We start from the raw sequence: 27,440 nt of genomic DNA, 5'->3' as shown, positions 1-27,440 counted from the left end.
AACAGAACCGTGGAGTTTGATTTTTTTTTTTTTTTTTTTTTCATATGAGGACCATTGTTTGAGCATGAGGCTGTGCCCTAAAGTAGGGAATATGTCTTAAGGGTTAATTTTGTTATAAGCACTGGACTTAAGATGCCAAAATTGAGATAGTTACTTTACATACAACAAAGTAGAATCTGGTCTTTTCTGAGCCCAAACAGCTAGCTAAATATTAATATAACCCTTGATAAATCTTTTTGAAAGAAAAAAAAAACATTATTTGACAACCAATGATTTTGGCTTAAACTTGATAACTATTGATTTCATGCACCACAGAAATTTTTATTAACATAAAACAATTTTATGTTTTACCCATGACTTAAATTTGATAAAGCTCAAGCAAACTATCCCAACATACTTCAGCCTGAAAATATATTTTTTATATCCACATATATATATATATATATATTTTTTTATATCCACACATCTTTATTTACATACTTTAACATTCTGATCTAAGTACCACTCAAAAGACATTTTTAACAAGCACTCTATGTCCCAACATTGAAAAATTCCTTCCCAGTTTCTTTCCTTTTGGGGCATTCGCGAACCCAACATCCTCTTTCCTTGCAATACGTACATTGATCCTTCTCAAGGGGCTTCCTAAAGCCCTCGGGTTTTTTTTTTTTTTAATCACTGTAGCCAATATCCTATCTAAGTTCCTTTCTTGTCTTGCTTTTAATGTCTGGAGTGGACTGCCTTATCTATGTCATTGTTATCACTGCCTGTTGACCGGGAGAAGTAAGGTCAAAAGGAGTATATCTCTGGGAAGCCTCCATCAAGCATTCTAAAAAGATAGAGGGAGGTTACTTTAGCCAGATTCGTGGGGCGGCGAGCAGCCCCCCCTGAGACCTGCCATCAGAGCTTGGCGGTAGACTGTCAGTTGCTCCCTACCTTCTGCTGAGTTGTAATTCCATTCAGGTCGGGTGAGAGGGAATCCCACATCAATCTCATTTGGGAGCTAGGTAGGCTGCTCATTTGGGCCTGAGACATGCTAGGTCAGGGGGAGGACCAAAGGCTCATACGGTAGAATCAGGTCCTTCAGTTTCTAGTCCCTGCAGTGGGCCCATCTCCTCCTCCCTCAGCCAAAGCTGGAGCGGGGAGAGCAGGGGGCTAAGGTGGGGGAGATGGAATCGGGGCAGAGGGCCACTCGGGAGGGTCCTCTATTTCAGGATATATTTTGGGCTGAGCCGAGGGGTCTGTGGCCATTCGGCTTGGTTTTCTCGTGGCTTGTTGGGCCACTGCCAGGACTCGGGAGCCTGACCGTGGCAGGGGGTGGATCCAGGGCTTGACCCATGCCGGGGATCCGTCACTAGGCTCTCCCAGACCAGGATGTATGGCTGTTGATCTGGGTGAGAATGGGTCCCTTCTGAAAAACAATATTCTTAACAGCAGAAATAATGGTTAGATCAAATGCTCCCTCTGGCAGCCATTCAAAGGAGCAGAAAGTCTGTTATTTACCTTTTTTAATTTTTACAGATAAGTCATGAGCCTTACTTCTAACTTCAGAGAAATGAGATACCGTCAGAGTCAGGGGGGTCGTCATAGTCTGTCCCATAATTAGAAACAAGAGTCCACAAACAAACACAAAATAGATACTGACAAAAAGAAACCAAAAACCATGACACCTCCGATGCGTCCAGAACAGAAAACCAAATGCAGTTTCAGATGGAAGATGCCTCTGTGGTTTCTCCTGAAGGAGAAATACACAATCTTCCTTTACCAGATAGGAGACTGTCAGCCACCCTGACTCTCCTCAGATCCTGGGGCGTCCCCCAGGATTGCAGCCTGTGGTCCTGCCAACCACCATTGTCAGGTCCTCACGGTCCTGAACAACAGCTGCCCAAACCGAAATTAAAACAGATCAGAGCAACAGAAATCACTCAAACACTCAGACAAACACTCAGACAAACAGCGCTGCAGACATTTACATTGTTTACCTCCAAGGAGGTCTCCGGAGTCCTGGGTGGACGTGCAAATCCCTGGACGAGTCCTCAATTGAAAGACCCCCAGAGGGAGACCTTCACTCAAGTCTCGAGATAGCACGCACCCAAAGCACACAGGAGACCCAACTTGCTGCAAAAGCATGAGGCTTTATTCAGGAAACCAGAGCTCTGGGGTCAACACATATCTCACACAGGAGACAGAGGTGTTGACTCTTTGCCATTTTTTCAGTAGTAAGTTTTTGATTTAATTCTTTACTAACCCTTTGTCATTTCTTGGGATGAATGTTAGGTCCATCAATCATAAACCATGGACATGTCTTATCAACAAAAATAAAAAACTGTATAAGATCCTTTTTCTTTACCCGTATTCCTCGCTCTCTGAGAGAGACTTTTAAATCCTTTATGAAAGAAGCCTCTTTAGACAATGAATGGCCCATCTTGATGGGACGGAATGAAGAGGGAAAACTTACCAGGTCTTGCCGTCTTCTTGGGCGGAGAAGCGGTGACCCTGGAGCTCATGTGCTGGGGGCTTTCTGTCCAGCAGGGGTCCGTGCCTCGAGCCGCCACGTTGGGCGCCCGTCGTCACCAGGGACGTTCTTTCTGGCTTCCAACAGGATACGTTCCCTCTCCTCGGTCGTGAAGAGGGTCTGGAGTAACTGCTGGCAATCGTCCCATGTGGGCTGGTGGGAGAAAACTAGGGATTCCATGAGTGCAGTTAATTTTGAGGGGTCCTCCGAGAAGGGAGGGTGGTTGGCCTTCCAATTATAAAGGTCTGCGGAGGAGAAAGGCCAATATTGTAGGGGTGGCAGAGGTCTCTGAGTTGGATCATCCCCTGGTAAGATCTGGGTTAAAGGTCCCTCCTCGGGGCCATCCAACATTAAACATAGTCCCTTCTCCCTCACATAGAGTTTGCCATTTTCCTTTCTTTATTTCAACAGACAAATTATGAGCTCAGCTCTTAACGTCAGTCCAGTGAGCTAAAGTCAAGTCCAAAGGGGTTGAGATAGTCTGTCCCATGTTGGAAGAGGAATAAAAGAGATAGGAGAACAAAAGGATCTGGAGAACACCGAGAACAAAGAGACAAAGGCGGCCCGGTCGCTGCTCGAGTAAAAACGAAACTGAAGCAGATGGCGGTGAGCGGGACCCAGATGATGCTTCCTGACAGAGGCGAACTCGATCCGAGTTCTTCAGATAGGAGACAGAAAAGCCTGTCTCCTGGGGGCAATCAGGAGCGTCCTCCAGATTGCTGGGTGGTGGTTCTCAGGCCCGTCAGCCCCAACTCAGAGCACCCAAAGGGAAGGCATCCAGATACTGAAACCGGTTGAAATCGAGAATTTTTCCAGAGGACAGATATAAAAGTACAGACATACACAGACAAGACGGGAGGCGCCTCTTACCTCTGAGGGGTCCTAGATGAGGTCTGGGGTCCTGTAGAGACTCCTGCCTGGCTCGCCAAATGTGGGGTTCCCCGGAGGGGTCCCCGCTCAGGGCTGTCTACGGGACCCCAAGAACACTCACGCAGGACGCTCTCAATGCAAACCGCACGAGGTTTATTGATTCCGATGCATCGGGGCTCAACACAGATTCCTCTCGCAGGAGGAAAGGTGAAGAGCCCCTAGCCACGTGTTTGGTCAGCTTATAAAAGCTGAAAACTATAGGTATGCAGAGTCATAGGGGCTTTTCAGCCGTGGGTTCCCCTGATTGGGTGGGGCCCACAAGGCGGGCTCGTGAGGGTCCCTCTGATTGGGTAGGGCGTACAAAGGGCCAGGTCCTTATGGTATACTTTTTACAAAATGGAGGTAGTTGCATACTTTTTACAAAATGGAGGCAGTTGCAAAATGGCAGTTCTGTGATTCAGTGCAGTAGCAAGCAAGCCATATTACAGAAGCTTAAAAAGGCAAGTTAGCAAAGCAGCTAGAAAACAGAGCAGCAGAAATATGGCAACTTTTATCCTTTCAATACCAAGTAATTTTTACATTTCCTAACATTGGGCATAAGGTGGCGTAACACAGGCCATAACAGTTCCCTTCAGAAGACTATTTGAATTATTGCTGGCAGATATAACCTTGATACCTCCCATAGCAGCAGCAATTTTCCACACGTAAGTTTGTTGATGTCCATTGTCTGACCACCACAATCCTGAGGACAGTCCAGTAACCCAGTGTTTAACTGTTTAATTCAGTCTGCATTTTGGCTGGACTTGTATCCATAGCTCTGGGCTTCTGACAGCAAGACATTAGCAAAACTATAGCAGCCTACCTGTAAACAAGATTATGTAAATTCAGCCATTTGGCTGGTCTTTTGTACTGAGAAGTGATTGAAGTGCAAAAACTCTGTAACAGGAAGAGTTTTTTGAAAGACATTTAATTCTTTCCCTACGTTATCCCAAACATCTGAATCAAAAATTCCCTGCTCTATAAACCAAGGCCTTGTAAGATCAAAAAATTTGCTTAGAGAACTTGATGCAATCCCAATTCCTTGTGCTTTTAAAATATCTTTTACTACTGCAATTAGCTCCTTTTTACTCTTTGCTTGTCCCACAATTGCACTAATTTACCTTATTCCATAAGACTGAGCGGGTGACCACAGTCCTCTTTTAAATTTCACTTTCTTCCATGGATCCCAAGTTGATGTTGGCGTTCCTCACTGAGTCCCTCGTATTCGGGTCCCTTGTTCCAGGCGCCATGATGTGCTGGCCTGCAGCACAAAGATCAAAACAGGCCTTGAAGGAGGGAGTGGGAATGAACCTGAGTCAAGAACACAAGGAATGGAGCCAAGACAAGTTCTGATCAAGGCTCCTCTAATTTCTTAATATAGGAACTTAAAGCTATAAATTTCCCTTTTAGTACTGCCTTCATTGTGTCCCAAAAGTTTTGCTGTGCTGTGTTCTCATTATCTTTGACTGTATGAATTTTTTGATTTCCTTCTTGCTTTCTTCATTGACTCATTCATCAATTAGTAGTGTATTGTTTAGTTTCTATGATTTTGTGTATAGCTTTTCTTGCTATTGATTTGAAGTTTGACCCCATTGTGATCATATAGAGTGCAAGGAATTATTTTAATTTTCCTGTATTTGCTGAGATTTGTAATATGGTCTATTTTAGAGAATGTTCCATGTGCTGCTGAAAAGAATGTGTATTCTGCAGCATTTGGATGAATTTTCCTGTATATATCTCTTAGGTCCATTTGTTCTATGATCTCATTTAATCCAGATGCACTCTGTTTATTTTTTGCTGGGATGACCTGTTAATTGATGAGAGTGGGATGTTGACGTCACCCACTACAACTGTGTTTGGTGTTATCTGTGACCTTAGTTCTAATAGCATTTGTTTGATGAAGTTAGGAGCCCCTGTGTTCAGTGCATATATGTTTAGGATTATAATGTACTCCTGTTGTAGTATGCCTTTAATCATTATAAAGAGACCTTCCTTATCTTTCCTACCTAATGTTGGACTGAAGTCTACTCTATCAGATATTAGGATAATGACTCCTTCTTGTTTTCTAGGCCCATTTGCTTGGAACACCATTTTCCAACCTTTTACCCTGAAATAGTGTCCATTCTTTCTAGCAAGGTGAGTTTCCTGGAGGCAACAAATTGAAGGATCCTGCTGTTTAACCCAGTCTGCAAACCTTTGTCTTTTGGTTGGGGCATTGAGGCCATTGATATTAAGAGTTATTATTGAAAGGTGTGTATTTATTTTTGCCATTTTTCTTGTTTTGTAGTTCTGGTTTTACCTTTGCTTTTTTGTATTAACTAGTATTTGAGCATAGTTTGTTTTTCTTTCTCTTCATCATGGAAGATCCTTTCAAGTATTTTCTTTAGAGCTAGTTTTATCTTCAAATGTTCCTTTAGTCTGCTTTTGTTGTGGAATGTCCTTATTTTTCCATCTATCTGAATGGATAACTTTTCAGGATAAAGTAACCTTGGTTGACAGTTGTTGTCTTTCAGAACTTGGAATACATCATTCCAAGCTCTTCTTGCTTTGAAGGTTTGTGGTGAGTAATCTGCTGTGATCCTGATGGGCTTGCCTTTGTATGTGACTTGATTTTTCTCTCTAACTGCTTTTAATATTTTTTCTTTGGTTGGTATGTTTGGTAGTTTGATTATAATATGGTGAGGAGAGGTTCTTTCTAGGTTTTGTCTGATTGGTGTTCTAAAGGATCCCTGTATCTGCATTGGCACCTGTTTCCCAATTTGGGGGAAGTTTTCTTCTATGATTTTGTTGGAGACACCTACTCTGCCTTTGGAGTGAAATTCTTCTCCTTCTACTATACCCTTAATTCTTATGTTTGATCTTTTCATAGTGTCCCAAATATCTTAAAATTTTCATTAATACTTTCCTATTAGTTTGTCTTTCTCTTTGCTGGATCTGCCACCTGATCTTCAAGTTTAGATATTCTGTCCTCTCCTTCATCCATTCTACTGGTGTGATTTTCTACATAGTTTTTAATTTCATTGACTGTGTTCTTCATTGGTCATATCTCTGACTGGTTTTTCTTTATTATTTCCATTTCCTTATTTATATCTTTTTTTTAAAAAATATTTTATTTATTTATTTGAGAGCGACAGACACAGAGAGAAAGACAGATAGAAGGAGAGAGAGAGAATGGGCGCACCAGGGCTTCCAGCCTCTGCAAACGAACTCCAGATGCGTGCGCCCCCTTGTGCATCTGGCTAAAGTGGGACCTGGGGAACTGAGCCTCGAACCGGGGTCCTTAGGCTTCACAGGCAAGCGCTTAAGTGCTAAGCCATCTCTCCAGCCCCTTATTTATATCTTGTATTCACCTCCTCATTTTATTAAATTGGTTTCCTGTGTCTTTGATTCCTTCGATTTCCTCTTTCATTCCTTTGATTTCCTCTTTGACTTTTTTGAGCATATAATCATTCTTTTGAAATCTTTCTGAGGCATTTCCTCTAAATCATTTTCACTGGAAGTCATTTCTGATGAATTAATACTTTTTGGTGGATTTATATTGTCTTGATTTTTTTGTGTTTCTTGTGTTACAATGTACATATTTTTGCATCTTGGATTAATTTAATGCTTGGATTTTGTAGTTAGCTGCAGTATCGTTAGATGTGTCAATCAATCTGATGTTATATATCTTCAGGGTAGGAGCTTAAGGTGCTAGGTGTGGCTCTTAAGACTCTCAGAGTAACTACAAAAGTGACCCTAGATATTGGGTTTGCTTGCTATGAGAATATTCAAGAAGGCTGAGTAGAATAAAATACAGGTAGATTCTAAGATTTAACTAAATAATGTACACATTCAGTGAAAAACAACACAGAGTATTTATGTAAAATAGGTATTATGACTACCAGATCCTCAAAGTCATAGTCCCTTAGGATGTGTGTTGCCCCACACCCTTAATCTTGTCCACTAGGAAGCTAAGATTTCTGGTCTGTTGAGGGTTCCAAGTCAGCTTGTGACCATGTGAGACCCTTCCTTGGTGTAATACCAGTTACCTTTTGGGATGATTTTTGCCATAATTATGCTGCACTCCTGCTTGGGTCCCTCTGTGTTGCACTGTGGGTTCAGATTGACTGGCTGGGTCACTGGATTGCTGCTTTGAATGTCTGTCAGGTTGCTGTGTAGGTGAGCTCCCTTCCCCAGGTCTCTGGTGCTTGTGATGGCAGTAGGGGAGGGGAGGCTGTGGATGGTGGCCGATGTTTTCCTGCTGGTCTTCACAATCATCTTCCTCATGATCCATTCTTTCCTGCCACCCTCCCTTCACGTTTCTTGAGTTTTCGAGGAGCTCTGGTGTGAGTGGACAGTCTCCTCACCTGGCTTTTTCTGCGGCTCAGGCCAAGCCTTATGGCTGGAGCCACACAGACCTGGTGTCGCCACTGCTTGAGCTGCTTCTGCTTGCTTCTGTGGACTCCAGATGCTCTGGATCTCTCCTATGTCCCTCCTACAGTTGGCAATTTCTTATACACCTCACTTTTTAGTAGAAGAGTGTATTTTGCTTTTTTTTTTTTTTTTTTTTTTCCTGGTGTTTTCTGTCTCTCTCCCATTGAACTGTATGCAGCATGGCTTTTTCCAGCTTTTTTGTCATCTGGTTTACATGGAGGAGGTTTTCAGCTCAGCTGCAGCAGGATTTCTCAGTGACCTGCAGCCCAACTATGTAGGCTCTTCAGCAATAGGGTCTTACCATCTATTCCTGGTGGGAAACCAAGGACCTTGGCAATGGCCTGTAATGTTTTGGGGGCATCAGGGACCTCCTTGGCCAATAACCCACTGGAAAGTATCTCATCCCTGGCACTGAAATTTTCTAGTAAGATTCTATGGAATTTTTAATTTACTTCTTGATTTCTTCATTGGCCCATTCATCATTTAGTAGTGTATTATTTAGTTTCCATGATTTTGAGTATGCTCTCTAGCTTTTCTTGCTATTGATTTATAGTTTGATCCCATTGTGATCAGATAGAGTGTAAGAAATTATTTCAATTTTCCTGTATTTGTTAAGATTTTGTTTGTGCCTTATATATGGTCTATTTTGGAGATTGTTCCATGTGCTACTGATAAGAATATGTATTCTGCAGCATTTGGATGAAATTTCCTGTAGATATCTGTTAGGTCCATTTGTGTTATGACATCATTTAATCCAGATGCATCTCTGTTTATTTTTTTTTTTGCTGGGATGACCAGTTAATTGATGAGAGTGGGGTGTTGGAGTCCCACACAATTATGTTTGGTGTTATCTATGATCTTAGTTCTAATAGTGTTTGTTTGATGAAGTTGGGAGCCCCCATGTTAGGTGCATATGTATTTAGGGCTGTAATTTACTCCTGTTGGAGTGTGTCTTTAATCAATATAAAGTGACCTTCATTATCTTTTCTTACTAATGTTGGTCTAAATTCTACCCTGTCAGATATTAGGATAGTGATACCTGCTTGTTTTCTAGGCCCATTTGCTTGAAACACTGTTTTTCAATCTTTCACCCTAAAATAGTGTCCATCCTTTGTAGAAAGGTGAGTTTCTTAGAGGCAACAAATTGAAAGATCCTGCTTTTTAAAAACTTTTTATTTATTTGAGAGAGCAAGAGAGGGAAAGAGGGAGAGAGAGAAAGGGAGAGGGAGAGAATGGGCACACTAGGGCCTTCAGTCACTGTAAATGAACTTCAGATGCATGCCTCACCTTGTGCATCTGGCTTAAGTGGGTCCTGGGGAATTGAGTCAAGGTACTTTGGCTTTTCAGGCACCTTAACCACTAAGCTATCTCTCAAGCCCTGAAAGATTCTGATTTTTAACCCAGTCTGCAACCCTATGTCTTTTGGTTGGGGCATTGAGGCTCTTGATATTGAGTTATTATTGAAAGGTATGTATTTATTTTTGCCACTTTTCTTGTTTTGTAGTTCTTCCAGTTTTACCTTTGCCTTCTTGTATTAATTAATATTTGAGTATGGTTTGTTTTTTTCAGGTTCCTCATATGTATGCTTTTCTTTCTGTTCAGCATGGAGGATCCTTTCTTTAAAAAAAAAAAAACAACTTTTATTTTTATTTATTTGTGAGAGAGAGAGAGAAAGGGAAAGAGGCAGAGAGAGGGAGAGAGAGAGAGAATGGGCATGTGCCCCCTTGTGCATCTGGCTATCATGGGTCCTAGGGAATTGAACCTGGGTCCTTTGGCTTTGCAGACAAACACTTTAACTGCTAAGCTATCTCTCCAGCCCCTGGAGGAACCTTTCAAGTATTTTCTATAAAGCAGGTTTTGTCTTCAAATACTCCTTTAGTCTGCTTTGGTTATAGAATGTCCTTATTTCTCTGTCTATTTGGATGAATAACTTTGCAGTAACCTTGATTGACAGTTGTTATCTTTCAGAACTTGGAATACACCATTTTAACATGTGTGTTGGATAATGTGCTATTATCCTGATGGACTTGCCTTTGTATATGACTTGATTTTTCTCTCTAACTGCTTTCAACATATTTTCTTTGGTTTATGTGCTTTGTAGTTTAATTATGACAGTGAGAGGTTCTTTCTTGATTTTGTCTGTCTGGCATTTTGTAGGCTTCCTGTATCTGTATTGGCATCACTTTCTCTTCTTGAGGAAAGTTTCTTCTATGATTTTGTTGAAAATACTTGTTATGCCTTTGGATTGAATTTCTCCTTCTGCTATGCCCCTGAATTCTTATGTTTGATCTCTTCATAGTGTCCGGAATGTCTTGAAATTTCCATTCATGCCTTCCTACTATTTTGTCTTTTTTTGTTGTTGTTGTTGGACTATATATTTGCCACATGCTCTTCTAGTTTAGGTATTCTTTCCTTGATCCATTCTAGTGGTGATACTTTCTACAGAGTTTTCTATTTGACTTCCTCTGTTTTTCATTTCTAGTATTTCTGATTGGTATTTTTTCATTATTTCTATTTAATTATTCATGTTTCATATTGACCTACTTATTTCATTAAGTTAGTTTCCTATGTTTTCTTGGGATTCCTTCAGGAGTTGGTTTTCTTCTTTGATTCCTTTGATTTCTTTGAACATAGATATAATCTTTTTTGTTTGTTTTCTGATGTAGGGTCTCACTCTAGCACAGGCTGTCCTGAAATTCAGTCTGTAGTCTCAGGGTGACCTCAAACTCATGGTGATCCTCCTTCCTCTGCCTCCTGAGTGCTGGGACTAAAGGCGTGTGCCACCATGCCTGGCCTTTTTTTGTTTTTGAGGTAGAGTTTCACTTTAGCCCAGGCTGACATGTAATTCACGATGTAGTCTCAAGGTGGCCTTGAACTCACAGTGATCCTCCTACCTCTGCTCAAGATATAATCATTTTTTGAAATCTTTGTCAGGCATTTCATTTAAAGCAGTCTCACCAGAGGTCATTTCTTATAACTTTGGGTGGGATTGTATTATCTTGACTTTCTTTTGAGTTTATTTTCTTTTTTTTTTTCTCAATTTTTATTGACATCTTCCATGATTACAAAAAATATTCCATGGTAATACCCTCCCTCCCTCTACTTTCCCCTTTGAAATTCCATTCTCCATCATATCCCCTCCCCATTATCTTGATTTTTTAAAAAATTCATCTTTATTTATTTATTTGAGAGTGACAGACAGAGAAAGAGGCAGATAGAGAGAAAGAGAATGGGTGCTCCAGGGCCTTCATCCACTGCAAACGAACTCCAGACACGTGCGCCCTCTTGTGCATCTGGCTAACTTGGGTCCTGGGGAATCAAGCCTCAAATCGGGGTCCTTAGGCTTCACAGACAAGTACTTAGCCACTAAGCCATCTAGCCCATGATTTTTTGTGTTTCTTGGATTATAATGTAGAAATTTTTGCATCTTGAGTTAATTTGATGCTTGGGATTTTGAATTATCTGCAGTGTACTTATCTGTGTAAATCCAACTTTATGTATCTTCAGTGTAGGAGTTTAAAGTGCCAGGTTTAGCTTTGTTGTTGTTGTTGTTATTTTTATTTATTTGAGAGCAACAGACAGAGAGAGAAAGAGGCAGATAGAGAGAATGGGCGCGCCAGGGCCTCCAGCCACTGCAAACGAACTCCAGACACGTGTACCCCCTTGTACATCTGCTAACATGGGTCCTGGGGAATCGAGCCTTGAACTGGGGTCCTTAGGCTTCACAGGCAAGTGCTTAACCACTATACCATCTCTCCAGCCCAGGTTTAGCTTTTATATTCCAAGAGAAACAGTAGAAGTGACCCTAGGTGGGAAGTTTGCCTTGTATTCAAATATTGTAGAAGATTGGGTGAAGCAAATTATTGGCAAATTCTAAAATTCAATATAGATATTCAATCAAAACCAGCACAGAATATTTATACAACGGTGAGGATTAAACTAAACAGATAATCTAGTAAAGCCAAAGTCCTTAATGGTGTGTGTTGCCCCTTATCCTTAATTCTGTTGAGATTTCTAGTCTGAAATAGGTTCCAAGTCAGCCTGGGGCCAGTCAGTCCCTGCCCCCAATAGTGACAGAAGAAAAAGATAAATCCCCTAAAAATCAGGAAACATCAAAGGCAACAATAGTCAACACCAAAATACAGCTTATTTGAGAAGGGTAAAGCCAACCAAGACTGTCATTCAAATGTAATACATAACCTTTCTTGACATGGCAAGAGAGATTAGCATTTTCCATGCAGGCCTATGTATCTGGCTTTGTATATGTAGGCCCTGTTACCTTTGGGGATGTCTTCCAATCTCACCAGTGTGCCCACTTGATCTCTCTGTGTGTAGGTGGCCGGGTGGTGAATGAATTCTGCCATTCATGACCCTGTCAGATGGGGGATGGGAGACTTTGCAGGCTGCCTGGAGTTGTACTGGGGCTGCTTGGCTGGTCCCATTTGTGTTCTCCTTCAGCAGCTGCTCAGCTGGTGTCTACTGTCTTCCCTTTCAGGTTTCTTGACTTTGCGAGGAGACTGATGTGAGTAGAAAATCCTCTCACTTTGTTTCTGCTCTGTAAAGCTGGGTGGGCACGTTTGTGGATCAGGGCTGCTGACTCCTCAGTGGGATTCTGGCTGGTTTCCTGCTTTCTAGAAGATTTTGGTCTCCTTCTCTGCTGTGGTTGATGATAACATATACACTTTCACTTTTCAGCAGAAGAGTGTATTTTGCTGTGTTTCTGTTTATTTCCCTCCCTAAGCTGCTTTGGTGTAGCTGGTATGCTGCCATCTTACCCAGAAGTCTCAAACTTTTTATTTATTTATTTAGTTTTTTTTTTTTTTTTTTTTTTTTTTGAGTTAGGGTCTCTCTCTAGCTCAGGCTGACCTGCAATTCACTATGTAGTCTCAGGGTGGCCTCAGACTCATGGAGATCCTCCTACCTCTGCCTCCCAAGTGCTGAGGTTAAGGTATGCACCACCATGCCTGGCTACTTGAACGTTTTATTATTTATTTTTAATTTTTATTATTATTATTTTTATTTGAGAGCAAAAGACACAGAGAGGCAGATAGAGAAAGAGAGAATGGGTGTGCCAGGCTTCCAGCCACTTCAAATGAACTCCAGACGTGTGTGCCCCCTTGTGCATCTAGCTAACGTGGGTGCTGGGGAATCGAGCCTCAAACCGGGGTCCTTAGGCTTCATAGGCAAGTACCCAACCACTGAGCCATCTCTCCAGCCCGAACTTTTAATTTTTTGATGTAGGGTCTCACTCTAGCCAAGACTGACCTGGAATTTACTCTTTAGTCCCAGGTTGGCCTTGAACTCATATTGATCTCCTGCCTGTACCTCCCAGTGCTCCGCTTGTTTTATTTTATTTTATTTATTTGAGAAAGAGAGAGAGAAAGAAAGAATGGGGATGCCAAGGCCATCAGCCACTGCAAATGAACTTCAGATACATGTACCTTATTGTGTGCATGTGTAACATTGTGTACTTGGTTTACTGTGTGTTTGGCTTATGTGGGACCTGGAGATTTTAACATGTGTTTTTGGGCTTACCCGGCAAGTGCCTTAACTGCTATGCATCTCTCCAGTCCTTTCTAAAAATATATTTACTGAGCTGGAGAAATGGCTTACTTGTTAAGACACTTACCTGCTAAGCCTGAGGACTCATGTTTGACTCTTCAGGTCCCACATAAGCCAGATGCACAAGGTGATGCAAGCAAGCAAGGTTGCACATATGCATGAGATGCCCCACACATTTGTAATTCAATTATAGTGGCTAGAGTCCCTGGCATGCCAATTCTTTCTCTCTCTCTCTCTCATAAAAATATAAGAATTTTGTTTGTTTATTTATTTGCAAGCACAAAGAGATAGACAGAGAAGAGAGGCAGACAGAATGGGTGCACCAGGACCTCTAGCCACTACAAACATACTACAAATGCATGGGCCACTTTGTGCATCTGGGTTTATGTGGGTACTAGGGAATTGAACCCAGGTTATTAGGCTCTACAGGCAAGTGCCCTAGCTGATGATCCATCTCTCTAGCCCTCTATTATTATTATTTTTTTTTTTTTGAGGTAGGGTCTCACTCTGGTCCAGGCTAACCTGGAATTAACTCTGTAGTCTCAGGGTGGCCTTGAACTCACAGCGATCCTTCTACTTCTGCCTCCCAAGTGCTGGGATTAAAGGCGTGCGCCACCACGCCTGGCCCTCTACTAGTTTTTTGAGAAAGAGCTGCCTATAGCCCATGCTGGCCTCAAAGTTGCTGTTAGTCAAAGATGGAGTTGAAATTCTAATGTTTTGTCCTATGGAGTGCTCCACCATACTCAGCTTCAACTAAATTTCTTTGAAGTTTTTCTCTGACCCTGAGTTGTTATCCTTTCAGGATTAGAAAAATCCTCAAGATGCACCTATGATTTCTCCCTCCCTTACTCTGAAGCCTATGAATGTACATTCCTCTTTTTTTTTTTTTTTAGGCAGGGTCTCACTCTAGCTTACACTGATCTGGAATTCACTATGTTATCTCAGGGTGGCCTCAAACTCATGGCCATCCTCCTACCTCTGCGTCCCCAATGCTGGGACTAAAGGCTTGGGCCACGGAGCTATACCTTCCTATTTTGCTCACTTGGAAACTCTTTCTCCCAGTATATTCTCTTGTCTCTTTCTCTATCTGAGATGACAAGTAGATTAGAAATCTCCTTTGATAAGATAATCAGTAGAGACACTTTCCTGTACTGGTAACTCCCAAGGACTTTTATTTTCTGTCTTCTTTCTTTTTTTTCTAAGTTTTTTTTTTTTTTTTAATTGTTTGGGCTGGAGAGATGGCTTAGTGATTAAGGTGCTTGCTTGCAAAGCCAAAGGACCTCGGTTCAATTCCCCAGGACCCACATAAGCCAAATGCACAAGGTAGCGCATGCATCTAGAGTTCATTCGCAGTGGCTGGAAGCCCTGGCGTGCCCATTCTCTCTCTGCCTCTTTCCCTCTCTCAAATAAATAAATAAAATATTTAAAAAAACTTTTAAAATTGTTTTATTTTTATTTGAGACAAGGAGAGTGGGGGGGGGTGGAGAATGGATGCAACAGGGCCTCTAGCCACTGCAAACAAACACGCACATGTGCTCCCTTGTGCATCTCGCTTATGTGGGACCTGGAGAATTGATCCTGGGTCCTTAGGTTTCACAGGCAAGTGCCTTAACCACTAAGCCATCTATCCAGCCGTTTTCTGTCTTCTTTACCCAAGTTACTAAAGAGAAAACCACAAAAAGAAAAAAAGCAAAGAAAAGGGCTTCAGCATTCCAGCCCCTGTGCCTAATAGGGGGCTGGTCTATAGGTTGGTTGCCCAGTGCTTCCTTGGGTTGAATGGGGAACCTCAGCATCTTTCCAGTAAATCCTTTTCTAATTTTAAAAATATTAGAATTTTGGGGGGCAGGGATTAGTTCAGTGGTAGAGTGCTTGCCTAGCATATCTGAGGCTCTGGTTTTGATCTCCAGAACTGAAAAAAATACAGAATATTTTAACATTTTTTATTTATTTGAGAGAGACAGATAGATAAAGAGGCAGGCAGAGGGCTGGAGAGATGGCTCAGCATTCAAGGTGCTTGCCTGCAAACCCTGCTGACCTATATCTCCCTGCTTGCCAATAAATAAATAAATAAATATTTTTGTTGTTGTGTTTTCAAGGGTTTCACTCTAGACCAGGCTGACCTGGAATTCACTATGTAATATCAGGGTGGCCTCAAATTCACAGTGATCCTTCTTCCTTTGACTCCCAAGTGCTGGGATTAAAGGTGTGTGCCACCATGCCTGGCTAAATTTTTTTTTTTCTTCCGAGGTAGGGTCTTGCTCTAACCCAGGCACACCCAGAATTCACTATGTAGTGTCAGATTGACCTTGAGCTCACAGCGATCCTCCTACCTCTGCCTCCCAAGTGCTGGGATTAAAGGCATGAGGCACCACACCGGGTTGAAGCTCTTGTCACTGTTTTTGTGTATTAGCTGCATGTTTTCATTCTGCAGAAGAGAGGAATGAGCCTGCATGCTTGATGTACTTAAGCTTTAACTTTGATTGAAAACCAAGAAAGCTCTCCTGAGCTCATGCCTGATGTAATTCCCAGGGAAGAACCTCTGACCTGGCTTGGATGAAGTTCTCTTCAGGATCAATGATTTTTGGCCAGGGAGGGGTCTTTCAGTGGTTCATGGTTGGGGAAAATTTTCAGTAGGAGGGTGCTGGCAGATAAAGCACTAATTCCTTCATTTATTCTCATGTTCATTTGCCCATTAGATAATTATCAAACATCTGTAATGTGTCAGGCTCTGCACTGATAACCAGGAACACAGCAAATCAGCATGTCTCAGCCATCAGTTTGGGTTCTAGTTTGGGAAGTGATGGAGGAATTAGTGTCTCTGCAGGGTGCTCCCTGGCCTGGCGTAGCCAAACCTACTTTTCCTGTCAGGGAAGAGCTGTAGCTCTGTGCTGAATGCAGAAGAGGCCCTCCTCTGGCCATCTTGGGGATATTTCCCTCTGGGAGGTCCATGATGGCAGTGGCGGCTGGGCAGTGTGGGGAAGTGTTGCAGCTGTTCTGAGTTACTAGCCAAGAGCTGTTGGTGAAGGGAGTGGCTTTCTGCTAAGCTGAGATCTCTGTGTCTGGTAAGTCAGAGTCAGAGAGACTGGAACTTTCATTATACAAGCCTTACTCTCCAACCGGGGCAGGTGGCCTTAGACCACCCCCCCACTCCCATCCTGTTTTGCCCATCTCCATTCCTGTTTTGCTTTCTGCACGTGCAATAATGGACTTGGTCAGGGGCAGGAGCTGGGTGTTAAGAGACCTCCTGGAGACTCCTTCATGGCAAGGATTTCTGATGTGCTCTGACTCTAGGATCTGTGAAGTTCACTGGTTTGAGCACCATCTTCACCCATGAAGTACAGCTGGTAAGACCTGTGCTTGAAACTAGGTTGTACCACAATGTGTCTGGGGATCAAGGGATGAGCATCTGTACTCACTGTCTGTCTGCCCATCCCCCCGAGATGGCCCAAGAGTATTTTGGTCTCTGTTGTGTTTTATATGCTGTGGGGTGCATATATGGCTTATACACAATGCTATTGGGTGGTGGTTGGACTGCGAGTTTAGCCCACCATCTGGAGAACAGATAATCACACCCAAGGAGACTGTACTTAAACCAGAGAACACTAGATACTGATCTGAATTATTCTGAAGAGCCCTGCCACAATCACTTTTGGCAGCAAGACTTCAAGTTTCAAATCGTCTGGGAAAGACAGAATGATTTTTTTGTTGTTGTTGTTTTTTGTTTTTTGTTTTGTTGCAGTAGTGAGAATAGGAGCAAGACAGGGTATTTGGGAAAGTGCATATGTAGGAATCAGGCTGAGTTACTGGAAGGCACTGGTACTATAACCAGCCATAGGGCCTGCCAAACCCATTCCCTTGGCAAATGGAACATTTTAAGAATTCTTTTTTTTAAAAAATATTTTATTTATTTATTTATTTATTTGAGAGCGACAGACACAGAGAGAAAGACAGATAGAGGGAGAGAGAGAGAATGGGCGCTCCAGGGCTTCCAACCACTGCAAACGAACTCCAGACGCATGCACCCCCTTGTGCATCTGGCTAACGTGGGACCTGGGGAACCGAGCCTCGAACCGGGGTCCTTAGGCTTCACAGGCAAGCACTTAACCGCTAAGCCATCTCTCCAGCCCATTTTAAGAATTCTTTAAAAAATTTTTATTTTTATTATTGCTTTTTTTTTATTTTATTTTTTGAGGTAGAGTCTCAGTCTAGCCCAAGCTGACTTTGAACTCACAGCAGTCCTCCTACCTCTGCCTCCCAAGTACTGGGATTATTTTATTAAAAAAAAAAAACAAAAAACATTTAAGAAGAGTAGATTATTGGGGGTGAAAAGGACATAGTGAGGTCAGGGGAAGAGATTGAGTAAAACAAAGGTGGAGGAAGGGCTAATCAAAATCTAAGAGGATATAAATAAATCATAGGGAAACCTACTGTTTTGGACAATGGAACACTCAAGAGCCATAGATTGTTGCTAGAAAATTTTCAGTGCCAGGGATAGGATAACTTCCAGTGAGTTGTTGGCCAGGAAGGTCACTGATGCCCCCAAAACATTACAGGCCATTGCTGAGGCCTTTGGTTTCCCACCAGGAATAGATGGTAAGACTCTATTGCTGAAGACTTCACATACTTGGGCTGCAAGGTCACTGAGAAATCCTGCTGGAACTGAGCTGATAACCTCCTCCATGTAGACCAGCTGACAGAAACCTGGAAGAAGCCATTCTGCATGCAATTCAATTGGAGAAAGAGAAATCACCATGAAGATACTCAACAGTGGACACTGTAAGCCTCATATTTGGCCAGCCAGGCCAAATGAGCCAACGGGTGCAATAGTGGCATGTCTGTAATGGTGGAAACCACCTGCCCTCTAATTGGACTGGTGGCCCACTCCATGGGAGGGAATACATCCCTGATACTGAAAACTTAAAACAGGGGTAGTCATGAGCCCTAAGGGTGTAATGTCTGCTGCTATCTGGCTAAATGTATATACTCTGCTTATCAAACTGCCCAGTAAGCACTTCTCTTAATGCTCATACCCTTATATTAATGCTACTCCCATTTTTGGTAGAGAATCTTCTCTTTTCAGATGGCAGTGAGCTTGGGATGACTCAGAAGGCATCATGGTGCTGGAAAGAAGTGACAGGAGTGCTCAGTACTGCAATATCTCTATCACACCTTCCATGGCTCAGGGTCTGTTGCTGAAGAGGTGGCAGAAAGAATGTTAGAGCCAGAGGAAGGGTAGGACTCCTTACAATGTGCTTCCCCCCAGCCATAAAATGGCCTGGATATCCATGACCTCACTACCTACACAAGACCATCATCCTAGGAGAAAAAGATCATGACAACAAAATGAAAGAGAGACTGATTGAGATAGGGAGAATGGAGTTTCACAAGGGAAAGTGGGGGGAGGGAGGGCATTACCATGGAATTTTTTTTTGTTTTTTTATTTATTTATTTATTTATTTATTTGAGAGTGACAGACACAGAGAGAAAGACAGATAGAGGGAGAGAGAGAGAATGGGCGCGCCAGGGCTTCCAGCCTCTGTAAACGAACTCCAGATGCGTGCGCCCCCTTGTGCATCTGGCTAACGTGGGACCTGGGGAACCGAGCCTCGAACCGGGGTCCTTAGGCTTCACAGGCAAGCACTTAACCGCTAAGCCATCTCTCCAGCCCTGTTTTGTTTTGTTTCTCAAGGTAGGGTCTTACTCTGGCCCAGGCTGACCTGGAACTCACTATGTAGTCTCAGGGTGGCCTCGAACTCATGGCAATCCTCCTACCTCTGCCTCCCAAGTGCTGGGATTAAAGGCATGCACCACACGCCTGGCTCCATGGAATATTTTTTAAAATCATGGAAGTTGTTAATAAAAAAAAAAAAAAAGGAAAAGCCAGGCGTGTGTGAGACCCTACCTTGAAAAACCAAAAAAAAAAAAAAAAAAAAAAAATTAAACAAAAGCATTTATTCATTTGATAGAGTAGGGGCCTACCAGGGTCTCTTGCCATTGTGAGAGAACTCCAGATACATGTAGCTTTATGTAGATACTGGGGAACTGAATACAGGCTTGCAGCTTTGCAAGCAAGCACCTTTAACCATGAGCCATCTCTCCAGACCCATCCATTTTTTTTTTTGAGGTAGGGTCTCACTCTAGCTCAGGCTAGCCTGGAACTCACTCTGTAATAATTCACAGTGATCCTCCTACCTCTGCCTCCTGAGTGCTGGGATTAAAGGCATGTGCTACCATGCCTGGCTTTTAGGACATTCTTAAACCAGCTTCATTCATTCTGCTGTCTGCACTCCTAAACCTGTATGGTATCAGGAAGATGGTGATGGAAGGGAAGAGCCAACAAGTAGATTTAAGGCCAAGGCCTTGGTTAATGATGCAAATGCTGTAAGAAGATAGTGCACAGGAGAAAGGGACACACAGAGCAGGGGGAGCAGGCATGCAGGTCCATGGGAGAGAGAGCACAGGACAGACAGAGCAGCTGACTGGAGAGATGGAAGGCCTAGCCAATTCCCAGCACTGCTCTGGCCTTGACACTGGTCTAGAGTGTTCTTGTTTATGTGTAAGCCACAGGAAACCAAACTGTTCTTATGACAGACTTGAGTAAGTTTGATCCACCTTCACCGGAGCTTCCATGGCTCCTGGTTTTCATTCTCTTCACAGTTGTGGTATCCCTTCCTGTTTATTCATAGGTCTCCCCATTAGCATGTCTTAGTCACCTCTATGATCATGGCACCTGGAGCTTTGTGGTACCTTGTAGGTGCCCATTAATGTTTGAATAAATATCTGCATTTTCCACAGTGACTCTTGTCCAGGCCCTAACCCACAGCTGTGGAATAAGCAGCAGAAAGTTTGAAAGATGGTGGGTCTTGAGAGGCTGATGCAGAAAGATTATGTAACAAGTTCCAGGCTAGCCTGGCCTACATAGTCAGATTATGTCTCAAGAAGCTAATCCCACTCCCCTAGAAAACCACAATCAGCCAGGTATAGTGGTGCATGCCTTTAATCCCAGTGCTCAGGAGGCAGTAGTAGGATCACCATGAGTTTGAGGCCAGCCTAGGCTGCAGAGTGAGTTCCAGGTCAGCCTGGGTTACAGTGAAACCCTGCCTCGAAAACAAAACAAAATAAAATAAAAAACCCACCACCACCAACAACAACAATTTTTATTCCTGCACTTCCTACCCCATAAGGAATACCTGGACCTGGACAGCTTTTTTTTTTTTTTTTTTTTTTTCAAGGTAGGGTTTTGTTCTAGCCCAGGCTGACCTGGAATTCACTATGTGGTTTCAGGGTGGCCTGAACTCACAGTGGTCCTCTGCCTCCCCAGTGCTGAGATTAAAGGCATGTATCACCATGCCCATCTGGACAGCTTTTTAAAAATACAGATCCTGGGCTGGAGAGATGGCTTAGCAGTTAAGATGCTTGCTTGTGAAGCCTAAGGACCCAGGTCCACCTCTCCAGATCCCATGTCAGCCAGATACAAAAAGATGAGTCATGCACAAGGTCACATATTCCTACTAGGTGGTGCAAGCATCTGGGGATCAATTGCAGCTGCTGAGGTCCTGGTACACCAATTCTCTCTCTCCCTAAAATACAAAATAATAATAATAATAATAATACAGAATCCCTAGCACCTGACTCTCCAAGCTCCTAGATAAGGTTTCTGGCTCACACCTGTAATCCAAGTATTTGAAAGGTAGAGGCAGGGAGATCAGGAGTTCAAGGCAAACCTTGACTACATAGTGTGCTTGATGCCAGTCTGAGCTACACAAGACCCTATCTCAAAAAAAAAAAACAAAAACAAAAACAAAAAAAAACAAAGGAACAATGAAATCCAGGCCTGGTGGCTAATGATTGTAATCCCAGCACTCAGGCTGAGGCAAGATCACAAGTTGGAAGCCAACTGCCAACCTTGTATACACAGCAAGACCCTGTCTCAAAAGTAGTAATAAAAACATATTTTTAAAAACCAAGGTGTTTTGGGCAGCAGGTGGGGGAATCACCAAACTATCACCTGTGACCACATGGGAGAAACAGGGAAGAGTGTCCCTACTCAAACCCAAGAGGGTTGGAGATGGGCAGACCCTAGGATCAGGTTGTGAAGGAGTTGGGCCCTGTATTGCTGCATGGTCCTTGCCAGGTGAAGCCCCCATGACCACCCCACCTGTCTCATTACTAGGTCTTTCTGGAGCAATGTGTGGTGGCACATGTCTTTAAATAGAGGATCACCATGACTTCAGGGCCACCCTGAGACTACACAGTAGTCTCATTCCGGGTCAGTCTGGGCTAGAGTGAGGCCCTATCTCAAAAAACAAAACAAACAAACAAACAAACTAGGTCTTTGCTGGCAAGAACTACATTAGTGTGACCTTGGCTCTGCTATGGGTGGTGATAGCATGTTTTCATTCCACATGGAGAAGGCAAAGGAGCATTCACATCCCCAGATGCACTCAACAGGAAGTGTCACCTACACAGAACAGCTTACTCAAAGTGTGCTTTGAAAGCAGGGTCCCCAGCCCTTCTTCCTGCAGACTTGTGATTCTGGGTACTAGTAGATGCCTGATCCTGTCTTTTTTTTTTTTTTTTTTTAATTTTTCGAGGTAGGGTCTCACTCTAGCCCAGGCTGACCTGGAATTCACTAAGGAGTCTCAGGGTGGCCTCGAACTCATAGCGATCCTCCTACCTCTGCCTCCCGAGTGCTGGGATTAAAGGCATGCGCCACCACCCCCAGGTTCTGATCCTGTCTTGAGCGATCAAGTCTGCAGATACAGAGCTGGCTGAAGATCAAGCAAAGGATGCTGGGATAGGACTGGGCAGGGAACACCGGATGGGGAAGCTGTCTGTACAGTGGCCAAAATGTCTCCAGCTGCAGCAAGGGTGTGTAGAAGATTATGTGACAGTCCCTAACCCAGCCCGGAACTAACAGTCTCCTCCCCCCACACAGGCGCCTTGGCTTGCCCCCACCCTGTCCAATCCTGCCAAAGCTCAGAATAACCCAGAGAACCAGACAGCAGGATGGCAGGGGCTCTGCTCAGCACCTTTCTTCTCTTGGGACTTCTAGGTAGGTACCAGGTGAACACACACACCAACTTGAAGGGAAAGAGGAAAGTCGGAGACCAAAGCATCAACTGAGACAGGATTTGGACCCCCAGGTGCAATATTGTTGGTTCAGGAGGCAGGCACCGAAAGACACAGGGCTCTGTGCAGACAGACCAAGATGGGCAGAGAGGAGCCTCTTGCTCTTGGTGTCCAGTGACCCTTCTCAACCCATTGCAGGCAGAAGTGAGGAGAAGAATGAAGAGCTGGATCTCTTTCACCATCTCTTCGACAATTACGACCCAGAATGCCGGCCAGTGACAGGGCCTGAAGACACTGTCGCCATCAGCCTCAAGGTCACCCTGACCAATCTCATCTCCCTGGTAAGATGCCTTTATCCTTATCCTGGGCCTAAAATCTCATTTCTGGCCCCAAATGTTGAGCTGTCCTGGCTCATTTCTGGTCCTGACTGCTGGCTCGATCATCCGCTTTCCCACGTGTAGAATGAAAAGGAGGAGACGCTTACTACCAGTGTCTGGATTGGAATTGTGAGTCAGATCTGGGGAGCAGTGTGAGCTCTTGCCCGGTGGACCCTCTTTTTTCCCAAAGTCTGGGAGCACCAAGTGAGAGGTGCAGAGCACATGTACTTCCACCTCCACCTTTTAGGACTGGCATGATTATCGACTCAACTTCAGCAAGGATGACTTTGCAGGCATAGAAACCCTGCGGGTTCCTTCAGAACTCGTGTGGCTGCCAGAGATTGTGCTGGAAAATAAGTGAGGACTGGCTGGGCTGCAGGGAAGTGGGCCTCCGGTGGTGGCGGTGGTGGTGGCAGTGATGGCGAGGGGTAGGGGTGGGGGTGGCCGGACTTGGTTGGAACAGGACGTGCAGACCTTTGAAAAGCTTGGTTTCCTCGAGCCCACAGCATCGACGGCCAGTTTGGCGTGGCTTATGACTGCAATGTGCTCATTTACGAGGGTGGCTACGTGAGCTGGTTGCCCCCGGCCATCTACCGCAGCACCTGCGCAGTGGAGGTCACCTACTTCCCTTTTGACTGGCAGAACTGCTCTCTCATTTTCCGGTGGGAAGTTACTCAGAAGCCCGGATTGTGAGGGGATGGGGCTAGATATGGAGGGACAGGTGGGGACCCTGGGGGAGGGGCCATTTTGTGGGGGCGGCTGAATAAGGCTTTGGAATGATGTGGAATGTGGGGGTCTGGAGCTGGGTTTGCAGTAGGGGTTCTCCCAGGCCTCATGACGCCAACCTGTAGTTCTAGCCGGTAGTCCCAGCTACCTGTAGGCATAAGGATCATTTAAGCCTTAGAATTCAAGACCAGTCTGGGCAACATAATGAGCCCCTGTCTCAAAACAGAACCAAAATGGGGCTGGAGAGATGGCTTAGTGGTTAAGCGCTTGCCTGTGAAGCCTAAGGACCCCGGTTCGAGGCTCAGTTCCCCAGGTCCCACGTTAGCCAGATGCACAAGGGGGCGCACGCGTCTGGAGTTCGTTTGCAGAGGCTGGAAGCCCTGGCGCGCCCATTCTCTCTCTCTCCCTCTATCTGTCTTTCTCTCTATGTCTGTCGCTCTCAAATAAATAAAATAAAAAATGAACAAAAAAAATTAAAAAAAAAAAAACAGAACCAAAATGAAGAAGGGGGTGGAAACAGACATGAAGCAGATATGGACAAGAGTGGAACCTTATTACCCCAGCATATCAAGCTTCTAGGGTGGGACCTGGGATACGTCCAAGCTTTTGACGTGGGGCTTGGCTCTGTTTCCACAGCTCCCAGACCTATAATGCTGAGGAGGTGGAGTTCATCTTTGCTGTTGATGACAATGGAGAGACCATCAACAAGATTGATATCGACACTGAAGCTTTTACTGGTGAAGATCTTTCTCCAACAAACAACAAAAACCACCTTGTATAAGTGGTCCAAAGAGGGGCTTACAGAGGGGCCTGCCCAAGACCAGACATACTAGGGATTGAGCAGCAACCCAGTTCTAACTTGCCCTTTTTTGAGCTCATTCTCATTGCCACACTAGTCCTTTTTTCTTCACTCGTGGTCTTTTCCATGCCCTCACCAGAAATACAATTTTCTGCTCGTACTGCCTCCATCCTAACAGCCCGTTGCCCAAGCAGCCTACCCTAGCTAGAGGTTTACCTTCCTATTGGGCCTGGAGTTTCTGCAGTTTGGTGAGTGGCTGGAGAGCAGGGAGGAGCGCTCAGCCCCACAGGTGGACTGACTGCACCTCCCGCCCTGCAGAGAATGGCGAGTGGGCCATCGACTTCTGCCCCGGGGTGATTCGTCGCTACGGTGGAGGCTCCGCTGACCACCCGGGGGAAACTGACGTCATCTACACACTCATCATCCGTCGGAAGCCTCTCTTTTACGTCATTAATATTATCGTGCCCTGCGTGCTCATTTCTGGCCTGGTGGTGCTCGCCTACTTCCTGCCGGCGCAGGGTAAGGAGAAGCTCCAGGCTCTGCCTTGCTCCCCGGGTCTGAGCCCACTTACACCGGGTGCTCCCTCCAGCCGGCGGCCAGAAATGCACCGTCTCGATCAACGTCCTGCTCGCGCAGACCGTCTTCTTGTTCCTAATTGCCCAGAAAATCCCAGAGACGTCTCTAAGCGTGCCACTGCTGGGCAGGTAACCTCAAATTCGTCCCTGCGGACCCGCCCCCCTCCAGCAAAGGTGGGGCAAATGTGGAGGGTGGAGCCGAGCGGGTAGCCGGACTGAGCCTCAGGCAGCCCGGGTAAACTAAACGACCCTGAGACTCACTGGCTGCCACGTCTCGTCCTGGGCTTTATTTGGACTCGGGTTGGGGTTGGGACAGTGATGGATTGTCTCGTTTCCCGTCACTGCTGTTGGACGCCACCTTGACGTCTCCTGAATCTCTCTGAGAGAACAGATCGACACAATGTCTCTCCAGTTCCGCCACCTCTGGCCTAAACCACACCCCCATAACCCGAGCGCTCGGGTTCCCCGGGGGATTCCCAGGCTCACCTGGCGTGGCGCAGGTTGGAAGGAGGACCCCTGCTGGCTCCGCCCACACAGGCATAGCCACGCCCCCTGGAGCAGGAGCCGGGCGCTCGCACCCGCGGCAGCTCCAGCTTGCAGAGTCCCCTGCCCGGCGGCTTGGGCTATCCGGGCCAGTGCTCCGCCTGGATCTCCAGCATCTGTGGCTGGGCCGGGCCCGCTGTCGCTGCTGTCCTGCAGCAGCCAGAGGGCGGAGATCTGCATTGAGGGTACAGGGGTTAGAGTCCCTGCTTTCGCTGCCCTAGCGCTCTCCCGCCTCTCTTCCATCCCTCCTCAGCAACCCAATGCCAGCGCTGCACCTCTAACAAGGTTGCCCCGAAGTTCATGATACTGGCCGCAGCTTCTCTTAGTACCAGCCCTAGGGTGGCCTGTTGGGAGGGCGGCTTCTCAGGTTCTTGCAGCTCTAGGGACTTGAAATCTCTGAACATCTGCTCCAGATATTCGTGGGCTGCGGCCATAGCGAGTTCCAGGGAAGACAGAAGTGGAGACTGTAGGGCCACCTGGAGGACCAGGGGTAGTGAAACTGTCAGGTCACAAGGCAAGGATCACAGCAGGGGGCGCTGGAGGCCTCGCCACAGGATCTGTGGATGCCGCCCTTGGGTGGGCTATATCCAGACCCTCACCTCGGTGGAACTGTGGAAGTGGTAGACCCACAGCAGGGTGTCCATACTGCTCGGTGTCCCCTTCATTGCTGCCACAGATGGTAAGAGGGGCAGAAGGAAGGGAGAGGCCACTGGCGTCGCCGAGAGGGAGCAGCTAGGGGTCATAAGCCACCCGTTGCCGAAAGGTGTGTTTGTGAGGTCAGAGAACTAATGGCATCTTCTGTGGTTGGAGTGGGGAAGTTGTGACATCAGAGAAGCCAGAATGCTGTGACATCATGCATTCTGGATTTCTTAGGTATCTCATTTTCGTCATGGTGGTCGCCACGCTTATTGTCATGAATTGCGTCATTGTGCTGAACGTGTCTTTGCGGACGCCCACGACTCATGCCACATCCCCGCGACTGCGCCGAGTAAGCGGGGCCAGACGAGGACAGCCCCGGGGTGGGAGGCGAGGCTTCGAACTGATCCCAGCCCTGACCCCAGGTTTTATTGGAGCTGCTGCCGCGCCTCCTGGGCTCGAGCCCACCCCCAGAGGCTCCCGGAGCTGGCTCGCCAACTAGGCGGGCGTCGTCTGTGGGCATTCTGCTCCGCGCCGAGGAGCTCATCCTGAAAAAGCCGCGGAGCGAGCTAGTGTTTGAGGGGCAGAGGCACCGGCAGGGAACCTGGACTGGTGAGCGGTGTCCTTTGTGGACCAAGGGGCACCTGCAGGGAGGGCATTCTAAATGACCCAGCCTCCGTATCGCCCTGCCAGCTGCCCTCTGCCAGAGCCTGGGCGCTGCTGCCCCTGAGATCCGATGCTGTGTGGATGCTGTGAACTTCGTGGCTGAGAGCATGAGAGACCAGGAGGCCACTGGAGAGGTGGGTTAGGAACCAGGGGTAGTAGGGTGAGGCGCTACAGGGGACCGTCCTCCTCCCTCCTGTGCCCTAGATTTTGCAGCTGTTCCTGTAGGAACTGCTTGTAACACACCTTCTGCAGGAGGTGTCTGACTGGGTGCGAATGGGCAAGGCCATTGACAACGTCTGTTTTTGGGCTGCTTTGGTGCTCTTCAGTGTTGGTTCCAGCCTCATCTTCCTTGGGGGTTACTTCAACCAAGTGCCTGATCTCCCCTACCCGCCATGTATCCAGCCTTGAGCCTGTGCTGATGCTCATTTCAACCCCCTTAACTCCACAAGTCAGTTGGTTTTGAAGATAAGCTGCTGCTTATATTGTAATTGTGATCCCTTTCTACTGCTCACAATAAATGTTTTGTGAACTTCCCAAGAGGAGTTTTATGTGGAGAGGTTGGTAAGCCTGGCCCCTGGGCGCGGTCAGCAAAAGTACAGTGTGGATGGCTTGGGCAGATCCTCGATGCCAATCTTTCAGAAGGCCAAACT

The 27,440-nt window shown here is 45.5% G+C and overlaps 2 protein-coding genes across 2 annotated transcripts; one reads left to right on the top strand and one right to left on the bottom strand.

The window, feature by feature from the left end:
• The first annotated feature begins 22,347 nt into the window (after positions 1 to 22,347).
• Chrne (cholinergic receptor nicotinic epsilon subunit) lies at positions 22,348 to 27,310 on the top strand. Its single transcript, XM_004666909.2, has 12 exons — positions 22,348 to 22,451; positions 22,667 to 22,809; positions 22,930 to 22,974; positions 23,093 to 23,202; positions 23,352 to 23,507; positions 24,208 to 24,308; positions 24,689 to 24,889; positions 24,960 to 25,074; positions 26,362 to 26,476; positions 26,550 to 26,736; positions 26,818 to 26,924; positions 27,043 to 27,310. The coding sequence occupies exons 1-12, from the start codon at positions 22,406 to 22,408 to the stop codon at positions 27,196 to 27,198; spliced, it is 1,482 nt and encodes a 493-aa protein (XP_004666966.1). The 5' UTR covers positions 22,348 to 22,405; the 3' UTR covers positions 27,199 to 27,310.
• On the bottom strand, positions 24,426 to 26,653 carry C9H17orf107 (chromosome 9 C17orf107 homolog). Its single transcript, XM_012950761.2, has 4 exons — positions 26,088 to 26,653; positions 25,764 to 25,964; positions 25,383 to 25,662; positions 24,426 to 25,320 (listed from the first exon to the last, which is right to left on the bottom strand). Exons 1-4 carry the CDS (start codon positions 26,229 to 26,231, stop codon positions 25,232 to 25,234), a joined length of 714 nt encoding a protein of 237 aa, XP_012806215.2. The 5' UTR covers positions 26,232 to 26,653; the 3' UTR covers positions 24,426 to 25,231.
• Positions 27,311 to 27,440: the final 130 nt, after the last annotated feature.

The sequence above is a fragment of the Jaculus jaculus genome, chromosome 9, assembly GCF_020740685.1.
Source record: "Jaculus jaculus isolate mJacJac1 chromosome 9, mJacJac1.mat.Y.cur, whole genome shotgun sequence".
NCBI classification, from domain to species: Eukaryota; Metazoa; Chordata; class Mammalia; order Rodentia; family Dipodidae; genus Jaculus; species Jaculus jaculus.
Note: the sequence above shows the minus strand (reverse complement) of the source record. Positions and strands in the feature narration are given on the sequence as shown.